The following is a 15,992-nucleotide window of genomic DNA, read 5'->3' as shown; positions in this document are numbered from 1 at the left end:
TCTTCAGAATTAAAAGCAAGGGTTTCTCAGCCTGAAGGAGGATCAGCTGAAATGATATCCTGTCTACAAATGTTGTTTGAAGAGGAGCCATTAAAATGAAAGAGGTGAAAAAAACAGGAAGGAGAGAGGCAGTCATTTCTTTTTAATCCAAGCTTCATCCCTAGTAGAGAATCTCATTACGGTGGACATTTTGAATATTGGATCAGAACTGATGCTATGTCTAAGATATGTACAATGGCATATAAACAATGACTGATTAACCATTGTGTAGAATTCATCTCATCGCCTAACTCTACGCTTCTTTTTTTTTTTTAAAGGAAGAAACTCTTATTCACATAGTAATTCGGGTCAGAAGTTCTGTTCCACAAAGGTTAACTCAATGTAAAATCTTCTAAGCAAAAGCCAAAAATAGGTTGACAGGTTCATGAAGCTTGCCCGGGTCTGACCTCAGAACAGACATGTCTACTCTCAGGCAGGCTCAAGCCCTTCTTTTTCTGGTGTGCACCTGAGCAGTGGGAGCCGGCCATGAAAAATTCATGCAGGACGCTTCAACAGTCCCACCTATGTCCTTAACATCTGCTGGCTTCACATCACATTAAAACTTCAAAGTGGATCCACCCCTGGGATGGCAGCAAGCTTTCACCAGGGCAGCGGGGTGGAGAGTTCAGAGAAGTCCTCTCCTTCCCTACAGGAATAGTGGTGCAGAACATGCTGGAATTTATCATCTTAACCATGCAAAAGGGGAGAAATGTTAAGAGATAATCATGCCGTCTACTAAATATGCACAAAACAGCAGGCGGTACCATTGTGGGACTGCATCTCACTTCTAACAGTCATGCTTTTTAAAAAATATATAATATTTAAATCCAAAACCTCTTTATCTTTTGCTTCCCATAAGCTTCAGGTGGAGCCACAGTATCTAGCAATTGAAAAGGGGTGACGTTTTTGAACTCTCAAGTACAAGGTTGTTGATAAAAATGGATTACTTCCTCCTGTTAGCTGGGTGACAGCGCATCACTTATTTAGATGTTTTGAGACACAGCTAGACCTGGTTGCCGCTGCACTCTGACACGGTGCTGTCCTCAAGGAAGGAACGGATTATTACCACAACAGCAAACAAGAGGCGGGGCTGTGTGACACTCCGATTTTAAACTAATCACAGCACAATCCACCAGGAATTTAATTGCCAGTACCCGATCATCCCCATGGTGTCACTACATAATGGTTCCCTGCTTTATTCTCCCGACAGCAAGGAAAAAATGTCTTTGTTAAATGATAATTGGCTGTAATATCTTTTGATTTTTCAGAAATGCTGGCTGGAAAGTTTTCACAAATTTTCCTCAATCTTGTGTGGTGTTTCCACAAAAGCCTATATCAGAAGAAAAAGATATCTAAGTCTGCAGAACACTCTATCTTACTCCCAGTATCAATAGGTCTCGAGAAGATCTAATTTCATAACAAATCTGGTAAGGAGACGTACCCTCCAGTACTCCACAAACTCACCAGGAGCAAGGTGGCCAGGACCTCAACTGCAGTGTTCATTGCTTAGAGCACTCACTGAATTCCAGAAAGAAGCACAGTTTAAACAATTCTGGGGGATTCTGCAGATTAATCAAGACTTCTGACTTTTAGAGGTTTTCAAAATAAAACTTTTAGCAAAAAAAAAAAAAAAAAAAGAAGAAGAAGCATAATTGGTTGCCGTTTAACATTTAGCTAAATCCCATATGTCAACAGGAAGGTTCTCCTAAGAATTAAAATAAGGCAGTTTCCTCAACCTCCTTACTTCTCCCATTTCACCTGGCCCTCATAAAAAGCAAATAATTCATAAAGGCACAAAATGTAGGTTTTCTCCTAAGATTTAAAATAAGTCTGTATCATTAACTGCCTTGTATCTCACTTTTTACACATTTTTACCTGGTGCCAATGAAAAGTTAAAAATGTACATACAAAGGAACAAAATGCAAGCCAGTTAATTATAATATTTATGAGCAGCTTTCAATATACTTTTTGGTCAGGGTAGAAACAGAAATTACTGAAAAAAAAATTTACATATTCCAATTATCTAACACCATGGTATTATGTTAGTACAGCAGTGTGCAAATTCACTCTACTTGCTTTCTTTTCAGCTGGCCCTTATAGAGTAGGCAGGTAGGCAAGGACTGGGTAAGGACTGTTTAATAACTTTGTGATGTTAACCAGAGTTTCTGTGGAATAATTTTTTTCCCTCTTCTACCAGAGGAAGGCCAACTTCCTTGTTTCTGACGCAGAATTTCACCCCCTTTGACTCATTATTATCCTGGTAGTTATATTACAATTGAGTACAGAATCATATTTGCGAAACAAGATAAATGGCTCTACTTGTAAAGTTTGGAATCATTAAAATAATAACAATTTATTTGAAAATACAATTACCATTCTTTATCATCACCCTTGGGAAAAAATCTCAATAAATCATCCTCATTTCTACTGTAATTCCTGATGCAGACAGTCCTTTACATCGCAGTACAGCATGCACTGGATTTTGTGAACCCCACACCTAATCTATGTGCATCATTCTCCATGGCATCACAAAGACCCCATTCATCCTAAATCTGTACTGAGTCTACATTCTGGAGAGCAAGATTCAGTTCCTCAAATTAAGGAGCTCAAGGCAGGATGACAACACATCATGGCCACTTGGGACCAATTAGGCAGGCATCTGAGACTCCACTCAGTTAACTCCCACAGATGCCTGCACCCAGAGTTTGCTACAAAGATTCACCCAGGAAATTCTACTGGGCGTAAGGCAATTGTACCCCTCGAGGGCCATGTGAGGCAAATGCTCACTCCATCTCACATACTTTTTTTTTTTATGAGACAGAGTTTCATTCTTTTTGCCCAGGCTGGAGTGTAATGGTGTGATCTCAGCTCACTGCAACCTCCGCCTCCTGGTTTCAAGCGACTCTCCTGCCTCAGCCTCCTGAGTAGCTGGGATTACAGGTGCGCACCACCATGCCTGGCTAATTTTGCATTTTTAGGAGAGACAGGGCTTCACCATGTTGGCCAGGCTGGTCTTGAACTCCTGACCTCAAGTAATCTGCCTGCCTTGGCCTCCCAAATTGCTGGGATCACAGGTGTGAGCTACCGCGCCTAGCCCCACATACTTTTCAAACCACCTGCAGGGGGAAACCATTCCTTCAAGATAATTTTTAAAAAGATAAAATCCACTACTATACAAACAAATCAATATAATTCACTCATATGATATGATCATAATAATCTGAAATTTACCATCCACCATGACTAATTTCAACCCTATTTTCTCAACCACATGACAACTTCATTTCATACCATGAAGCTTCATGCTGCAAACATTTGATGACAAGCCTTCTGATATGGATGTCTGAATCTAGTTTAGTTCGGAGTTCCTGCTTTGGGTGATTTTCCCTTCTTTAGCAATTAACTCTTGCTAGAAGAATTTAAAGGCCAAACATGTAAAACTAAGTTTCCTCAAACTAAAGTCCCCTCAGATAAAATCTACAAATACCCATGATTTGTGTGCATTCTCTTCAAGAATCAGGCTTTTAGTTAAATTAGGTGGAAAAAATGATCAACTGATTATGCTTAAATACTGCTAATTTTGGTACAACTTAATATGTAGAATTTCTCAAGGATTTTCTTGTTAGATTAAAAGAATATAATCTATACCTAATCTAGTCCTGATTTAGGTTCATAGATACAATTCATTTAAATTGAAAGGTTTTTTTTGCTGTTGTTAGGAACAATATGCATTGACTGTGTATAAAAAGCAAATACTTTTTCTTTTTTAATTCCCAAAACAAATAAGATCTGGCATTCAGAAGTATCAGTTAGATTCACATTTTTCTGCATATCATTTTGAAGAAAGAAAAAGCTCTAAAGCTCTCCAAACTATTGGCATTGGATCAACATTAAACCATAACTACTACACTAGAGAGATACAATTTATTGCAAAATGTCCCGTCAGACAGTGGTTATTAATTAAAGCAAGATTTTATTGCTTTCAGAATTATGATTTGGGATTTCAAAACTCACTTGCTATGCTCAAATGAATGAATGGGCTTGTCTTGTTTTCTCCATTCTTCTCATTCACGGCCTGCACGTAGTATGCCCCGGCGTCACTGGCTGTCGTGGCCAGGATCACCAGCTGATTCTCCAACGTGATGGCTCTGTTTCAGAAAAGAAGAGGACAGCGTCAAAGCTACTCCAGGGAACTTACTTGTAAGACACAATTAATTAGGTCAACGATAAAGGAATGCCTAGAGTTTAAAAGAAGAGCTGGAAGGACAAAAACAATACACAGGCTGACTTCAAGAATACGACAATGGCAGAGAGAGTCTCTTCTGGTCCAGCTAGCACCCTGCAGCCCCAGTGTCCGAGCCTACCAGGTGCTCCACATCTGCGTCAGCACTTGACTGTGAAGAAGAAAAATGTTCTGGAACACAGACATCCAGAGTTCATTAAAACTCAGAGGTTCTTCCTCTGAGAATGTATAACAACACCAGTTAGAAGGAATCCCTTCAATTAGAAGGCTGGACCACCACAACCCTGACCCAGGGCAAGTGAATTAGCTGTGGTTTTCTCCACCTCAGGGGAGCCTCATCAGAGGCTTTGTGTATGGATACCTACACTGGTGCATAGAAGGAAAGTTGCCAATGGGCACAGTGCTGCCCCCCTTCAACTTAAATTCTCCCATCATTATTAACTCCAGGCCACGTCTTTTTCACCTGTATTATCTCCCCATGTCTTAGAAGTGCAAAGGACGAGTAAATAGTCTCCAAGACCTTCTCATTCATCCTGATTCTAGTGGGAAAGGCATCTCTGAGACTCGTTTAATGCACCCGCCCTTTCTCTGAGCCACTGAGGCTCACAGAAATTAAGTTGCTTGTCCTAGGTAACACAGCAACTTAACAGCAGAGAAGGGACTAGGTCTTTTCCCAATCAGATTAATACTCATCCGATCACACCATAGAAAGACTCTCATTATACTACTTAATTTTTAAAAAAGAATAAAAACAATACAGACACAACTTCCATGCATCCAAGGAACTTTTATTTGAAATGGGTGTCTTATGGTATCCCTCCCTTATAATTCTGTATTATTTTTGCCAGTTAAAGAGGTGGATGAGGGAGGTAAAATTTGCTTAAAAAAAATACGGGCTGAGCACGGTGGCTCACGCCTGTAATCCCAGCACTTTGGGAGGGTGAGGTGGGCAGATCACGAGGTCAAGAGACCGAGACCATCCTGGCCAACGTGGTGAAACCTCATCTCTACTGAAAATACAAAAATTAGTTAGGTGTGGTGGCACGTGCCTGTAGTCCCAGCTACTAGGGAGGCTGAGGCAGGAGAATCACTTGAACCTGGGGGGCAGAGGTTGCAGTGATCCAAGATCACACCACACCACCGCACTCCAGTCTGGTGATAGAGCGAGACTCCGTCTCAAATATATATATATATATATATGTGTATATATATATATGTATGTGTATATATATATATGTATGTATGAATGTGAGTAAACTATTCATTGGCTGGTGAATTTGGCTTAGAAGGTAAGATGCATTTTGAGCACCAAATATCATTTAGTCTAAGCTCTTTTTTCAAAAACAAGAGAAACATCTTGGGACTCCAGAGTGAGTTGTGTAACCCACAATTGCGTTACTCTATAGGGAATAGTTACAGCACTTTCAGATTCAGATCCTCTAAAATCTTTCTTCTGGTAACATTAAAATCGTGCAAAAAGAGTAACCTCTCATGAGGAATTTTAGCATTATAATCATCCTTTTTCTTCCTGCTATCTTTTGCAGAGCTTTTTCAAAAACTCTTGATTTTTATATATTATATAAAATTATCTTAACAAGTTATTGCTTATTCAGGGTTCCCATAGGATATATTACTGTTTGAGGTCTCTATGACTAACTTACTTCATGTCTCATTTATGAAAATTTCCCTATTAGGAAGTTTTCAATTTTTAGTCCCATAAAAATATTCAAAAGAGTTTTATTATAATTATTTATGGCTCCTTTATAGATTCTTTTATAGAACCATAGAAATTGTTCCATTTTATTTTAGTATATGTTATACTGGCAGCTAAAATTAAATATGAATATTTACTACACATGAAGTTACACATTTAGTAGTACAATTTAAAAACTGAATATATAATGTTTTCTTTAACATCTGATTTTTTCCATAGTAATTTCAAATATGCCTATTGTTTCTCAGAATTATCCTTATAAAATGACCATGAATTCTCGATATTATTTATGGCATTATTTTCAAGAGTATTGAAAATTTAAAAAGTACATAAAAATAAAAATATTAAAGTTTCCATCTATTATAACTTTTATCTTTAGGCTTATCTTTTTCTTTTAGTTTTTAATTTCTATACAGGTTTAAGTCAAAATTCATGAAAAAAAAAACTGCTGCTGCCAAAAAGACACCATGAAAATGCTACATCTTTGGAGAACGTGAAGATTAATTTCTCAGAAACCAAGTGTTTGTTCCTATCCAAATCTTTCTGAACAGAGCATTTCTACAAGAGACTGACTTTTTAAATGAAAATAAAACATCTAAAACCATTCATCTTAATTTTAAATTCTGATAACTGCTGTAAACCTTAAGAAGAAACCCATGTTTAAAGACAGTAAAGCAGGTATCGTGCACCCATCCTGTCTTCTTTCTTAGCGGCCTTGATTTTGTTGTGGCAACCATGGCTTCCCCCTGCAATCCAGCCACGCAACATGAGAGAGCCGGCCCCATTCCCAGTATCAGGTGTGGGTCTTGATCATTTTGTCCCCACGTGTTCCTGGTGGTGATTTTATGGCTACAAGAGAAACGACCTTCGCATGAAGCTGATAATGGTGATGGCAGAACAGAGAGACTGGAAAGCACTTGGGTCCTTCACGACCTCATAGAGCCAATGAACCAACCATCCAGCAGCCTGTCCTGTCTGGGGACTTCCTGGTTCATGAGGTCAGATACTTCCTGTTTAACCTTGGTAAACTAGTACAGATTCACAACAGCACATGCAATAACATCTTTTTTGGATTTTTTTATGTGTGTGTTCTATGCACTGCAAATAAATCCTGTGTATCTGTTTCTACATATGTGTGGACACATAAAATGTTATCAGTGGTTAGTCCGAGCAGTACAATTACAGGCTATTTTCTTTTGATTCTACCTTTTAAAATATTTTCCAATTTTTCCACAATCAATATCACTTTTGCTATCAGAAGGTAATGAAAAGAACACAGGGGCCTGCTAGGTAACTATGATAGCAAAGTTGAATACTTTGCTCATAATATGAATTACTTGGCTTTATTATAACATAACTCCAGATTACACATTTAAAACTTACACTGACTTCATAGAAAAATTATAATATTTGGCCTGAGAGATTTTCCTTTAACTTGATTGAAACAAATATATGTGTGGCTTTAAATAAAATTACTTCCTTAGTCTTCTTCCATCTTTGTACATTTAAAAATGAAACCTCATCATTGTAACTCCTAATTCCATGGGATAGTAGTAAAGAGAAGAGGGACAAAAATGACTGAGTGCGATATGGGTGAGATGAGCTGCCGCTCGGGAGAAGACACTGCTGCATCATGAAGAACAAGCTAACCGGTCCTGAGGTACTAATTATAAGCACAGGAAGGGTTTTCACAAGAGAGAAACCAATCTGCTGTTTTCCGTTGCTGAGACTGATGAGCAAAGTACCTGTGCAGTTCAGCAAAGGAAGACCATTTCCAGTGGGCACTTGCTAAGTGCTTCTGGCCATTCTTCACTTGATTCTCCAACACTCTCCTGAGGTACTGGGCAAAATCATAGTTCTCTATTTTAGAAAAGATGAAATCCGAGGAAGAGAGGAGCTAGCTGGGGTCTCCGACCACGAGCATTGAGGTAGATAGCTAGACCCACCCCTTGGGCATGGGGGAGGGAGGGCCGCCTTGCTGGGCCTCAACTGGGAAGCTCCCTGACATGCTTGCATGGCGAGGGGTTGTGGCCTTCCCCACGCCACAGCAGATCAGCTGCCTTCAGGGAGGTGATACTGACATCGGAATCCTAGAATAGGTGCCTAAAGACCAGGAAGGAAGAGTAAGGGTATGCATTCACCCTGATCACCACTGGAGCAGAATCAAATAGCTGTTTCACTATTTAATCAGCCACTATTGGAAACCCCACTCCCTGCTCAGAGTGGAGGAGACACTAACCTGAACCAGGACACACTGTTCATGCCCCATGCAACTTAGATAAGATGTACTTAGAAGCTGTAAGAAGTAACAGGGGGCACTTCAACAACTTCCCCTTAAGAGTATCTGTGGGCCCAAGGAGAGGAGTTCCAGGAGGTGTCCAGAAATATTTTCATGATGTGAATATTTTCATGATGTGCTCCCAAAGCTTGCGATGTAACCAATGCTTTGGCTTCCGTGAAAATATAAATTGCCTTTGGTTATCAACAAGTATTTTGCTCTTTAACACTTACCATGAACCAGGGTGGTAATATCCAGGTCAATGTATACATTATGATGAAAATTCAGTAAAATGTTTAGTGAAATAACTTTGCCCATAAAACATAGAAGCATAATTTGAGTCCATAGTTTGACCACTACAAATGTTAAAGTAACATTTGACTAGTTTCAAATGACCTTCAAGTACATTAACAGAAGGTCAGCGTGCAGGAAGATGCAGAATATTAGTCTGTAAAATCTTAAAAAAAAAAACACTTAAAAATATTTTCCATTTTAATTAAGCAACTTTTAAAAGGGTTGATTCTAAGGCTTAGTGTTCTGAGTATAATCTGGATCTCATGCCTCACAGTTTAAGCAAGTTCAAGGCAGACAACTTTGAAACTGATGAACTTTCCTTAGCTGTATAACAACAAGAACTACAATTGCTTTCAAGTCCTTTTGGCACTAATGAGTCCCGGAAGGCTGAATACATGTTAAGCTGACAGAGTGACATGTTTATTCCATCAAGAGCCAACACTTGCTGTTGACCGTTTGCTCTGGGTGTAAGAAAAATATTTTAAAAGCCAGAGAAGAGAGAATTTAGGAAACCTGTTTCTTATAATTTCAAACCAATAGAAACCACTAGTTGAGTTGTGTTCATTAATAGAATGCATGAAGCCCTAGCACAGACCAAGAAGTCCTGGACAAATGGGATTGCAGTTCAGCACAGCTGCATTCAGGCAGGCAGGCGCGCTCAGAGGAGAAAGCCATTAAATGTGAGAACTGTGGTTCTTCAGTAAAGGATAAGTTATACTTCTGCAGTAGGAGAAAGACCAAAAGATGACCAGAGAGGGAAGAAACTAGAGGCAGGAAAAGACCGGTCAAGCCTCTACCAGTTTAGTTACCATAACGGTGCATGCCTTGAAAAACATTTCAAGTTAGTCTATGCGGGTATCCTTTTCTATGATAGTAATTGTTATGTTCATAATGGCAAGTCTACGGGAGAATTCCACTGAATTTATGTGAATTCACCTTCTATCCAACTCTTCTATATTGACTGTCTGTCAACGCTTAAATACAGACCCAAGTGGTGGTAAGTTGCTGGTGGAATTTCTAAAATGGTAACTCCTTTAAAATCCTTTGGATTTGAAATACATTCAGATACACCTTTGTTTTCCCTGTACACAATGATCCTCCAGTATTTAATCACAGAGCCAAAAAGTGTGTAGTCGATAAATGTGTGTTAAATTAATGAAGAAAAAGAAGGGAATCTCCAAGTATTTGTATTTGCATTTTTACTCTGACTACTCCTTTCTGAGCTTGCATATTTAGGTACCTGGAACCCAAGCAAATACAGGAGTCATTTAACCATTTTCTAAATATCTTTGCAGTGCCTATTGTGTGTGTTAACACTGTCCAGGGAAGACATACCGGAAAATATGGCTGTTGAACACAAGGGGATATCTTAGTGGTAAGAGCTGCAAAGGTGTAAAAAGATAAATGATGGCAGTATGAAGTGCCAAATGTGTGAAGCCAGTCTGTTCGTTTTACAGAGTTTTAGAGGAGAAGCAGATACGCCACACAGGCAGCAAAGTCACCACAAAGCACGCGGGTCCAACCACATCTGTTTCCCTAGTGATAGCTTCTGAAAGTGTAAAAATCTGATGGGATATCACATTAGCAAGGCAGACCCAGTTCTCTAGCCTACACGGTATTAATAACTCAAGAACAGAACGGCTGCTTCTGCAGGTGGCGTGGGAGGAAATGCCATCCCTGCTGACCATCTACCCATGTACCTTCCACCGGAGCTCTAGCCAGGGGCTTCTGCATGGCAGGGCGGCACATCCAACTCCCTCCTGAACTGCGGGGCTGGCCTGGGCCTTCCCTGACTGCTCCCAGCACCATGGCCAACAGCAGCAGCACAGAGGAACCTGGGTGTACGGTCAGAAAAGAGGCAGAGAGGGACACCTGCCTGGGTGCACATTGTCTGTCTCTGAATTAAAGTCCAAAGAAGACGTGGGCTCAGAGCTCTTGCATCTTCTCCCAACCAATCTCCCTGAGCTTCCTGGAATCAGAAGTAGGGTCGAACCAGACTTAAAGTTAAACTCTAACGTGGTCTGCAGAGAAGACACCTTATTTTTCTACCAGAACAACATGATCACAGCTGACAGGAAGTAACACCATCAATAACACCATGATATTCTGTGTTAATACAGAGAGGCCCTTATCAGGCAACTGTGACCTGGATGGAGCAACAGAAGTGGAACTGGATCTGGCCCCGATTTTATTCCCACAGGCTCATCACTTGGCTTTCTCATCTGTAAAATGGGAATAATAATTCCGACATCAAAAGGACATTGATGAAATGCAAATCAGGTAATGAGGTGAATGAGGCTGGCTCAGAAGCTACGAATTCCGTGTTTGCTAAGTCTGAATCTGTTTCATCAGGTGTAGAATGTGTCTGGCAAGTAAGAAAACAGTAAATGTCATCTACTGTCCTCTTCTAGGGGCTAAATATCAAATACTTCCTAGTTTTAGTTAACAGGCTTCTGTACAAACACAGCTAGGTCACCGAATTATCAGATTAGAGTCATAAAACGACCAGAAACCTCTACTACCTAAAACAAAGCCTATCTGCTCAAGACCATACAGGTAATGATTTAGCAAAGAAGCCTAGAAACAACTTGTCTTCAGATACTTCCACCCAGATGCCACAAATGTTAAAACTCACTTTACAAGACTTTAATGCTGGAAAATCCCTGGCCTTTTCTCCACATGTGTTTATGTGTCATAAATGGAATTATTTTCCTTCAGGAAAGATGCTGTCTAGCAGGAGGGACAGAAAAGAAATGAAGATATTACAGGGTAACTGTTGATGTAACTGGTGAAGGATTTATTTCATCAGGGATTTTTGCCCAGAATAAATATATATCTTATTTATAGCAGTTTCTTTTTTTTTTTTTTTTTTGAGACGGAGTCTGGCTCTGTCGCCCAGGCTGGAGTGCAGTGGCCGGATCTCAGCTCACTGCTAGCTCCGCCTCCCGGGTTCACGCCATTCTCCTGCCTCAGCCTCCCAAGTAGCTGGGACTACAGGCGCCCGCCACGTCACCCGGCTAGTTTTTTGTATTTTTTTTTTAGTTAGTAGAGACGGGGTTTCAACGTGTTAGCCAGGATGGTCTCGATCTCCTGACCTCATGATCCGCCCATCTCGGCCTCCCAAAGTGCTGGGATTACAGGCTTGAGCCACCGTGCCCAGCCAGCAGTGTTTCTTAAATTTCCTAGCTAACCTTCAAAAGCACTTTAGTCAATTTGTACTTCCAGGGGCCTTTTGTTATTTTAACTAATTGTTTCAGCACTAGGTACAAATAAATGGCTACGCCAAATTCCTGGTGTGGTCATATGCAGAGGAACGGCATGAATGAGGAGTTTTTACAGAGCCCAGGTTTAGGCAGAAACATTTCTAGCCAAGACTTTTTCGGCTAAAATAAAAATTCTAGAAAAAAGAAAAAGAAACATGATCTAAACAAAATGTGTGGAATACATGTTTTTAGTCTTTAGATCCTTAAACAGTGGAACTTCCCAAGAGTGTAAAATCCAGTCAAACTGGAAACCATTAAAGTTGATGACAGAAAGGCGTCCAAAAAGTAGATGAGGACAAACTAAAGCCACTCCAGATGGGGGGGCTTCTCATGAGGAATCCTCCTCTCCCCAGGATACTCTGCAAACAGCAGTCAATTCTGAAATGAGCTCAGTTTATGTAGTAAGAGAATAAAACACAATAAATAATTCCATCAAAAATTAAATATATATGGCCATGGCTAAGCAAGACACAGCAGATACAAGAACATTCCTGGGAGGCCTGTGCATTGCTGTCGGCGTCTGCACCTGCAGCCTCTGTAGAGAAGCGTTGACCCAACCATTTTTACTTCGTGGGCTGAGTTGGGGAAGCCTAGAGCTGGTAATTCTCGCTTCCTGACAAGTCAAATGCTTTCTGTATCTCACTTTCTGCAGAATGAGGCACTCAGGAGTCTTTCTTCCCTTGTGCAGATAAAGGGATACCGGGCAGAGGACTCGACCCTCGCTCCACATGATGCTGCCCGCAGAGGATTATGTCTTCGTGGCTGGACCAAGCATATGCAGCAGCTGCTAGGAAGCAGAGGGTTCTTCTTTAAAAGCAAATAATAGCAGAGGAATACTAGAAAATTAGGAGCAGAGTGAAATGCTTTTTGAAATGCTTTCCATCCACCTTTCTGGTCTGTCACCACATTTGTTCCTCTTTGAAGGAGCATAATTATGACCAAGGGGTTCCACTCTCGTGTTAAGACTCTTTTCGATTGCCGAGTGACAAAGCTGTGCCCAGCAGGGACAGGAGCACCTGCAATGGCTATGGCAGACTCATAGCACCTCGAGCACAGCTGATCTCAGGGATACAGTCTGGATCTGTGTTCCCTCCCAAATCTCATGTTGAACTGTAATTGCTGGTATGGGAGGTGCGGCCTGGTGGGAGGTGACTGGATCAGAATCATGGGGGTGGATTTCTCATGTTTAGCACCATCCCCTTGGTGCTGTCCTCGTGATAGTGACTTCTTGTGAGATCTGGCTGTTTAAGTGTGTGGCACCTCCACCTTCACTCTGTCCCTCCTTCTCCTGCTCTCACCATGTGATGCGCCTCCTCCCGCTTTGCTTTCCGCCATGATTAGAAGCTTCCTGAGGCCTCCCCAGGTGCAGATGCCGCCATGCTTCCTGCACAGCCTGCAGATCTACGAGCCAATTCAATCCCTTTTCTTTATAAATTACCCCGTCTCGGGTATTCTCTTACAACAATGCAAGAACAGCCTAATACCCCTTGGTGATGGTGGATCCTCAGTGCATGACTCAAAACACGTGCTCCCCTAACTACAGGGGATAGATCTTCATGCTCAGGCACAAATGCCATCAACAATGAAGATGAAAATAAATCAATAAGAAAATCCAATTTTTAACGATTTTTTTTATTTCTGAAAGCTACTACGATAGGTATGGCATTTGTGTGTAAACAGAACGTCTGTTGGGTTCTCTGCTTTATCAGACAGCCTGCCGGTGTCATCACTCTCTGTGACTACAGACATTGTTCTGGCAAACAAAAGTGCAGGGAAATGGTCAAACAGCCATCAGGTAGAAACTGATTTATCAACAAGGCTGAGAGCTCTTTAAAATCCTGGGCCCCTAAACTGAGCTTTCAGGAGGGCTTACTGCACACTTGGTTCACTGTAACACACATGTCTCTTCCCAGGGCAGGGCTGCCTCGCTGTGCAGGTCGGGCTGGGATCCAGGCCTTGCATTATTTACACCTGTGCTGGGAATTATTCAGAAGGTGCCAGTAAGCAAATCCCACTGAACCATTAGCCACAGTTGGGAGACAGACATTGGCATCCTTTCAGCATTCTGAGATTTTTCTGTGTGGGATTTCAGAGGGAGTGAACCTGCTGGCTTTGGACATGCCTCTAGGGACTGACCCTCCATCTGCTCCTCACTCAGTCACCACCTGGAGTTGCTTGTCGCGTCTCAGAAGGGGCACCATGCTCCCCATCAACTCTTCTTTTCTACAAAGCTTCTGCTCTGCCCTCTTCACTGACATGATGCGGAGGGCACATTCCACGGGCCCGGCAATTGTGTGCTCTGCATGCAGCGTCTCACCTGGCCCTCACGGTCATCCCACACAGATTCAAATTCCCTCAGTTTGGATTTTGGATCCAGAGATGGCTGCATGGGAGTCCCTTCTCTGACACTTCCTAGCTAGTGACACTGTGACAACAGGCCAGCTGCTTGACTGACAGCACCAATGCTCAGGTCAGATGGGGATAATAATTGTATCCATCTCTGAGTTTGGTAGGAGAATTAAATGAGATATTAAAAAGTGATTGGCACACATAGCTGGCATACACTTAAAACTCAGAAATGCTTAGCTGCTGTTATCATCTCCATGTTACAGACAGGAAGCAGAGGCTACTAGAGGTTAAATAATTTTGCTAAAGTTGAAGAAACAAGACTCTAACCCAGCCCCCCAGCCTGTGCTCATCCCAAACGTATTCTCTCATCAAGTCCTTTAACTGCTGTCTCTGTCACCTCCCTGGCCCCAGATGCAGTGAGACAACATGCCAGGGAGAGGAGTCTGTGCAAACCTTTGTTGTGAGGTTAACAGTTCTGCGCCTTGGCCCCCTCTCTCTGTTTCTCTCTCTCTCTCTGTCTGCCGCTGTCTTTGTGTCTCTTTGCCTGTCTCTGCCTCCCCCTTTCTCTAGGTCTCACATCAGATCCCCCCACTGGCTAAGACAGGCCTGGCCTATGGTAGAGGGGATCATGAAACTGGTGACAAAATGCAGGGGTGGACACTGAACGTTTGGGCTTGAGGCAGCCCCTGGCATTACCATCTACTGGGAGTGCGACTATACCACAGCATGCTGGGTCTAAAGAGGGAGGCCCCACACCACCTGAGTTATGTGAGTCGGCGTTAAGCACTTCCCCTTCCTATCCTGATAGAACCCTCCCAGGCAGGCCTTCTTGGCCTTCTTTGGTACTGTTCTGGAGGTTACCTTCTCCACTAGGCGGCCGTGAGTCCCTCTAACAAGCAGCAGAGCTATGAGCCCTGGGTTCTGTCCATGAAGACTAATGAAAGCAGTTTCCTTTGGGGATGGGGTCGATTTTTTTCTCAAGAGGTATGAACTTTGGACTTTCCCAGGTAAGGCTTTGTAAATCCCTTTGTGTTTAACATTAGGATATGTCTGTCTAAAATGAGAAAATAAGATGGCAACTTCAGATGTGCCTGGGTGAAATATAGCTGTCAATAACTCAAAAAGGGCCATTTTGAGAAAGTCTAAGTAAATTGAAAACATTATTAACCACAACAAAACACATGTAAGATACAGGCAGGAAGCAAATTTAGGTAATATCATTCTTAGTTCCCAGACAACCCCACACAAAAATAAAAACAGGAAAAAAATGGATAAAAATAGAAAAAGGGGCAGCAGCTACTTCTCCCAACTGTCTCCACTACTTGCCACGGCTAATGATCTCGTGCAGTTAATTTCCATGACAAACACAACACAATAACATAAAATGTAATTGCTCTATTCATCTCCTCAGAGAACTGCAATGTGGTTTGTTAAGTTGTGATGTATTTGTTCTTAGTCCTCAGCCACATTTCTCCACAGGCGTTTTAGGTTGGCCACAAGCAGTACATAACTGGTGCAAAATGATTCAAATGAACAGGTGCGAAGTTCTGCAAAGGACCAAAGGCCACAGAAAATTCTTCACTAGGGTCTATAAAGATAACGGTCTCTGCTGGGTGGAGAAGGCAGGGGAGGGTGAACATCACAGAGCTCCGGGGCCCAACTCTTTAGCCATCTGCTGGGGCACATGAGCCTTCTCGTGGTAGGCCGAATAAAGGCCCCCAAGACATCCGTGTCCTAATGTGGACATCCATGTCCTAGAGATATGTTACCTCACGTGGCAAAGGGACTTTGCAGATATGGTGAGCTTAACGA

The 15,992-nt window shown here is 41.8% G+C and overlaps 1 protein-coding gene across 6 annotated transcripts in view; it reads right to left on the bottom strand.

Moving 5' to 3' along the window:
• SDK1 (sidekick cell adhesion molecule 1) overlaps window positions 1-15,992 on the bottom strand; it is a 963,824-nt gene that overhangs the window by 445,017 nt on the left and 502,815 nt on the right. For all 6 annotated transcript variants that reach the window (XM_045387966.2, XM_065541579.1, XM_015447042.3 and 3 more), the window contains exon 5: window positions 4,054-4,187. In XM_045387966.2, the coding sequence (XP_045243901.2) occupies window positions 4,054-4,187 (134 nt within the window). The remainder of the gene's footprint in view (window positions 1-4,053; window positions 4,188-15,992) is intronic.

Source organism: Macaca fascicularis, chromosome 3 (assembly GCF_037993035.2).
Source record: "Macaca fascicularis isolate 582-1 chromosome 3, T2T-MFA8v1.1".
Classification (NCBI taxonomy): Eukaryota; Metazoa; Chordata; class Mammalia; order Primates; family Cercopithecidae; genus Macaca; species Macaca fascicularis.
Note: the sequence above shows the minus strand (reverse complement) of the source record. Positions and strands in the feature narration are given on the sequence as shown.